This window comes from Agrilus planipennis, unplaced genomic scaffold (assembly GCF_000699045.2).
Source record: "Agrilus planipennis isolate EAB-ADULT unplaced genomic scaffold, Apla_2.0 scaffold27, whole genome shotgun sequence".
Classification (NCBI taxonomy): Eukaryota; Metazoa; Arthropoda; class Insecta; order Coleoptera; family Buprestidae; genus Agrilus; species Agrilus planipennis.
The window spans coordinates 741,262-748,565 of NW_020439094.1; the positions used below are offsets into that span (position 1 = coordinate 741,262).

A 7,304-nucleotide genomic window follows, 5' to 3' on the forward strand; every position below is an offset into this window, starting at 1 on the left:
CAATTTATTTGGTAGACCCCACTTCTTTTTTGTTTGTCTATTTCTAGTTTGATGTTAACCAATATTGATTTAAGGCTATTTTTATTTATTTCGATGACGTGTATATTAAAATGTTTCAATTTATTTTTAATTTTATAACTAGTGTTTTTGATGAATTTTAAAGCACAAAAGTTCGTTGGTATTGATTTTGGGGGATTGTGGAAAATTCCTGTACGAGTTTTTTATGAAGTAGGTTTTCAATTAATTCTAATTAGTACCCGTTGTTTATTGCAATCTCCTTTATAATATTTAATTCTGTTTTATAATCTTCTTCGGAAAGGGGTATGTTGATTAGTCTGTGTAGTAAACTGTGAAGGGCAGCGATTTTAATTTGAAAAGATTGGTTGAAATAAGCGGGAATGATTGAATCTGTTGTAGTTGGTTTTTTGTATATTTTGAATTTAATTCTATTATTAAATTGAATTTTAAATAGAAAACCCAAATTTTTTTTTATTCTCCAAAAACATTACATACATTTTCTTTGTTATAATTCCTAATAATGTTAACACGTAATTTGTATCTAAAATTTGATGCTATTGGTTTTGTAGTTTTAAAAATAAAATTTACCTAATTGAAATATTTGATAAAATTTTATACATGTGTTAAAAAAACATCATTTTTCGTCATGTTATGCCAAAGAAAATGTAAAGGAATATTGTACTAGTAATATCGATGATTAGCTTACACATAACAAATATTTAATTTTATTAATTAAAACCGATATTGGAATTTTGCACTGACGGACGCTAAGCTTAAGTTCCTGGTCCAAACAAAACAAAGTAACTAGAAATTTAAATTTAATGAAAGGTACAATGATGTTCTTTGTTTCAGTTGGTAGTATTTTCAGGGTTATATCGACCAATAGTAGTTGCGGATTACCCTGAATTACTTTCTCACTTGATGCGATGCATAAAAATCAAGCCATGTCCCTACTCGTTCATTCCCCCTTATTAAAAACATTTACCTATATAAACGTTACAAAATTCACTTGAAAAACATACAACTGTTTAATTCCAACGAATCAAAACACTCAAAAAATCCAAGCCAAGATGTTCAGAACGGTAAGTGCTCTACTTAATTTTCATGTAAACTAATCCAAATAAATACCTTTTGAGAAAGTCAAAAAAAACAGTACCTCATATTAATTAAAATAACAAAAAACAGAAAATGATATCTGTTATTTATAAGTTTTAAGAAACCCCTCAAAATTCGTATTTGCTTTATTTTATTTGATACTGTCTTACATAAATGGACTATAAAACCATGTTATTCCTCTTTATTTTTATCATTAATAGTAAATGTAAATTCTTTATAATTAGGTCTGCGATCCTATTAGAAAAGCAGCTTGAATTTTCTATCATGTTATGTTAAGCTTGTTTATATTTTATTTCCTTACATTTGTTTTTCTCATTTCAATGTTTTGGACTTTAAAACCTAATTGGAGGAAAAAGCTGTGAGGGCATTATGTAATTTTTGTCAAAAACCCAATTTACGTATAATTTACGGACTAAAACACTTACTAGACAAGAATGTTGNCTTGCATTATCCTTTTGCAATAACAGACGCTTATGCAACTTTCTATGCCGTTTTTTGACAAGTGCCGGTTGCAGTGGTCCGAATATTAAATTCCAATAATATTCTGCGTTAATTGTAGTACCTTTTGCCAGATAATCCATAAAAATAATCCCTTCGCAAACCCAGAATGCACTAAGCATTACCTTTCCAAGAGAAGGAACTTCACGCGCCTTCAGTTCTTCCTCCTTCTCGTCTCAGGATTGAAATATGTCAGTGGTTCCTATTAGTCGCCAAAGTTAATCACCGTAACGGGCTAACAGCTTATGAAGTGGGTGAAGTATCAGTTCTATTGAGTTTCTGTTCTGGTTCCAACAGTCTTGGCACCGAGCGTGTCGAAACTTTGCTAACGCCCAAATAATCATGCAAGATGTCATGAACTTGTCGTGTACCTATCCCTAGGCGCATACTAATTTGAGGAATAGTCATTCGCCTGTCCTCTTTCAGTAGATCTTCGACGGCGGTAATGTATCTTTCAATTACCAACGTCCTTAGACGCCCACTGCGTGAATCGTCTTCTAGTGATGTTCTACCAGTTTTAAAACGATCGATCCACCGATAGACAATACTTTTGGATTCAACAGACTTACCAAATATTTCTTGCAGACGCTGTATAATTTATGATGTTTTCTATATTATATCATTATTGCTCTTAGAAATTTTGCCATGGTTATAAAAACAGTGCTATGAAAACGCGTTTATATCAGTCGAAAACCTAAATCAGACTGAAGAATACGTACTTCACTAGATAGTTGCATAGACATGTCAAGACTTGTCTGGCACCAATAACATTGTCTATAAGTTCTGCGTGATTTAATTGTAGCACAATTCTTAGAACTTTGGAAACTCGTACTTAGAGATATTTATCGTGCACCTTCATCATCATCATAAGGTCGTCAGTCCTAAGACTGGTTGGACACGTACCTCCACTCTTTCCTATCCTGAGCTAAACTTCGCATTTCCCTAAAACTTGAACAACCCACATCCTTAACTACTGTCGAACAGTAATCTAATCTAGGTCTACCTCTACCCCTCCTAACTTCCGTTTCTGCCTCTAATATGTCTCTGACTAGACCTTCATGCCTGAGGAGGTGTCCTTCCAACCTATCTCGCCTTTTTCTTATTGACTTCCATAGAGTCCTCTGTTCTCCTATTCCTTCTAATACCTAAATGAAATTCATAAGGTTCGGGAATTAACTGCAAAAAAAAATGGTTTTAGGAACTTCTCGAAAAATATTTATTTGTATTTGTTAGTTGACCGTGCGGATCCCAAGGATCTCACCTTGTTCACTAGTAGAAATCAAGCTTATCCTTTACTTTCGTTTTTAGAATATATTTGCACAAATGCTAAAATTTAATCACAACATGAAATTTATGTAAACTGGAAATCCTGAAAGTATTTTTATACGTAATCTTGGTGGTTGCAGAACCTATTTGAATACAATTGCTACGTGGATAAATTATAAAGTTTTGCTGTTAACATAAATACTGCATTTCTACTGTAAATGAGGCCGATCATGTAATCATAATGAAAACGATATTGTTTAAATCTTCACTACAGAAGGAAAATGTGGTTGGCTATTACACTCATATCTTTACACTGTAATTTAATTGTTTTAGAAAGAACGAATTAAATATTTAAACTTTCGATGATGTATTCTCGATTAAACATTTTCAATAATAAAGGAAAATAAAGGAAAAGATGTTTCAACAAAACTGTTTATTCCTCGACAATTGTTTCGACCTCTAAAAGGTCATTTTCAAGAGTACAATAATAACTAAGGCTAAGATGTTAAACATGAGCTTTTATACATAAATAAATTATAAACTGGGGGTAAACAGAAACAATTAGAATTGTGTGATTATTAATGGAGTGTTGTATATATTTATTTCTTTGTGATTATTAACTAAATCTTTACAATTTAGGATGGCATTTGTATTTCCAGATTTTCTAGTAACGTGAGTTTTTTACCTTTTGATTGAGTATTGAGCGAAATTTTCCACAACTTGGGGCGATGTGAATATTACATAATTCTGCAAAGTGGTAGTTGGGCTGCTTCTGCGTGCAGCAACAGAAATATCATTTTACCGTCGAATTATAAAACGGGCCACCTCGTAAAGCACTATTTGGAACTGCTTTTTCTGTTGGATTATATTCTCCTTGTCACATAATAATTTATTGGCGCCTCCTTACAAAGCTAAATTCGTTCAATCCATTAGATAAATGCACTTTGGGTCAAACATCAAGGGTAAGCGTGCAATAAACGGCGCTAAACAAACAGTTTTAAAAAACTCCATTAAGAATCTGTCAAGCAACTACAGATAGGTTCGTAGCCAGAATCACTTGACTGCTACTTTGAGTAATGGGTCAGCTTTTCAAAAATATAAGATGCTGTAAAATGGCTTACATTTGTGCTAGAAGCAATGTATTGTTAGAATGGCTATTCTGTGTAAATGGTACCTTTGAGAAAAGCTAATCTGTGCATGTGCCAGACAACAAAAATTCTACAACACTTCTTTTTGTTTCAAACTGATTTGGAGTATTTATTAAAAACAGATAATTAAAAAGTTAAATATTAACGTTGTTTTGATTTTTCATCATACATGTTTAGTTAGTTATACTTTCCTCAATTCAACTGTCATTTGCAATCCAACCCGCAGTTTATTTTAGCACTTTTTGAGAAGCAAAATAGTTAAACTTAAGTACCATCGCACATTAACATACGGTGCTCTTCTGAGATTTTGTAAGCGTTTACAACCACATCGTTTTAGTTTCAACTCGTTTTCGCTAAGTGACGAAGTGTTGTTAATTTTGCGGTTTAGAAGAAAGAAATCCATTGTAATTAAATTGGTTGTATATACTTTGTATGGACCATTAGAGCAAAAGCTCACTTTGACCACCACCTTGCCATTACTTCTGGAATTCAGAATTGGAAAAGGATATAATTTACATTGCTAAAGCCGTTTTTGTCACTGTATAATATACGTATTTTTTACTTACCTAATATAACATACAGGAAAGCGTATGTCGAATACTCAATTTCGGTATGTGTGGATTGGAACGGTGCTCATATTATTTGTCAACACACCTGAATCTTTGCTCACCTATTACAAAACAAAGGAAAAACAAAGTTCAAGCGTGATGACACTTCTAAATCGGCTAAGTAATCTTGATAGAATTGTAAAGCCGTAAAGCTATGAATATGTAAATAACTAGATAAGTAGTTAGTATAATTATTAGATAAATACATATATTACGTTAATAACTAATACAAAGAATACAACCATTAAGTATATGTAATACTAGCCGTAACCTGCTCGCTTTGCTGAGTAAAACCCTTTTCAATTTTTTAAAATGCCGAAATAGGTGATCAAAAAAAAAAGTCGTTAGTCCTGAGACTGTTTGGACACGTACCTCCACTCTTTCCTATCCTGAGCTAATCTTGGTATTTCCTTAAAACTAGAAGAACCCACATCATTAACTATTTGCGAACAGTAATCTAACGTAGGTCTGCCTCTACCCCTCCTAACTCCTGTTTCTGCCTCTAATATGTCTCTGACTAGAACTTTATCTCTGAGGTGTCCTACCAACTTACTCGCCTATTTTTTGTTGACTTTCATAGACTCCTCTGTTCTCCTATTCTTTCTAATACCTCTTCATTTCTAACCTTTTCTACCCACGTTATCCTCATCATTCACCTATAAACACATTTCGAAAGCANGGAGCATTAAACTTATTAAGAAATAAAAAAATTAAAATTTTCGATAATTACTTACATATTTTTGTATTTTCAGATCGTACTTTTCGCTATCTTTGCTTTCGCCGTTGCTGTTCCAGCACCTGAAGCTAAGGCTGCTCCAGAGCCTAAAGCTAAACCAGGAGTCGCCATTGCTGCTCCATTACTGTCTGCGTATAGCGCTCCCCTTGTTGCTGCTCCCGCTTACTCATACGGTTATTCAACGTACGCTGCATCTCCCTATGCCTACGCGGCTCCTTACGCTTACCCAGCTGGTTACTCAGCCCCTATTGTTTATGCATAAGATGTTATTATTGTTGCAATGAAATAAATGACTAATTATCAGTAAATTTGTTGATTATTTTCATTATTCTTAAATGTAGGATTAATTCAGTTTAAAAAAGAATGTATTTTCTTATAAATACACTTTATTTTCTTGTTAATAAGAAACTCTTATAAAGAATATAAATATCCACTTACCGTATCTTTAGCAAGGAACTACGAAATACGAAACAGCCCGCAAAATAAGATCGAATTATTTAGTGTGCTAATAAATGCGTATAATCCAAAATTCTTAGAAAACCATTCGAAAAACTTATTAGGTGAACCCAAAGCTAAAAAAACTATTGATTCCATTTTTTTCTCTTATTACAATGTGTGAAAGATCAGAAACAAAATGGGGTTGTAAATACTTTCATATAAAATGATTGATGTTCATTTCACATCAATAAAATAAGTTGCAACCCTATTTTGGCTCTGATATTTCAGGCTAAACAAACTATTCTGGCATCAGTGTCTTTTTTCCAATTAAAACGGGTGACAATGGCAAATAAGGAAGCATATAGAAGAACTATTTGTTGCTGAACTAAAGAAACTATAACATAAAGATAGAAAAACTATATCTCAATCACTTCAAACAGAAAAATATAAATCATACTCAATCTTCGCAGCTAGTGATATAGTGCAAACACCACTATTGGTCTAGAAATGAGCAATTGCCTACAACGTTTTCTTAAAAAATATTTTATACCTACTTAAGTAAATGTAGAAAATTAAATGGGTATTTTTTTGAAAAAAGTATTTTGAAAATACATATTTTGCATTTAGCATTTATAATTCGAAATGGAAATCTATCTAATAAATCAAAAAACTATTTGCATTTTGTATTTAAAAAATTTTAAAAAACGTTTTGCACATCTACACAAATAACTTATTGATTTCTTGTAGGTTACATCTAAATGGCACTAAATCCGTTAAAACAACGCTCTCTTTATCTGTAATTGATGATTTATTAATTGATTGTAGACTGTGGGATTCGAGTCGAAGATTGAAGTTTGGATATAAACTCTCATTCAACAACTTGAAAACTAGATCGAAGAAGTGAATCCGTCGATACAATTGTTTGTCAAGAAGCTCAAAGTTGGTAAACCAACTACTACAAGATATGAAATCAACAAAACATATGAAAAAACAATCGAGTCAACTTGAACGTTGGCGTCCCATTGTTTATATTCAACGTTATAAATTACCCACGCATCAAATAAATCATTGTTTTTCGAACGATTTGGTAATATTGCCCTGAACATGGATAGATCGTACATTTTATTTTATTGTTCGTGAAGTAACACAATAATTCTTCTAATTGTAACTAATTTTAAATCTTACAAGGAAAAAATATGTAAGTATTACGGTTGTAAAAATTATCAGTCCACATGTAGGAAATGTAAGCAAGTATATGTATAATAAAATGGAATAAACCAGTGGGTAACCTATGAAAGAAAATGTATAATACAATTTGTGGGCTGTGGGTCAAGCCGGACATACATTATTCTGATTTATGGCTTTTACATAATAGTGGTAATTATACTATTTAATCAAGTTACATTAAATATCCTAATTCATTTCATTTGTAAACAAAAATATTTTTTATACCAAATTCATTATCAAGGCTACTTT

General features: G+C 32.1%; 1 protein-coding gene across 1 annotated transcript; it reads left to right on the forward strand.

The window, feature by feature from the left end:
• The first annotated feature begins 991 nt into the window (after positions 1 to 991).
• Positions 992 to 5,698, forward strand: LOC112905303 (neuropeptide-like 4). Its single transcript, XM_025977441.1, has 2 exons — positions 992 to 1,100; positions 5,407 to 5,698. Exons 1-2 carry the CDS (start codon positions 1,089 to 1,091, stop codon positions 5,650 to 5,652), a joined length of 258 nt encoding a protein of 85 aa, XP_025833226.1. The 5' UTR covers positions 992 to 1,088; the 3' UTR covers positions 5,653 to 5,698.
• Positions 5,699 to 7,304: the final 1,606 nt, after the last annotated feature.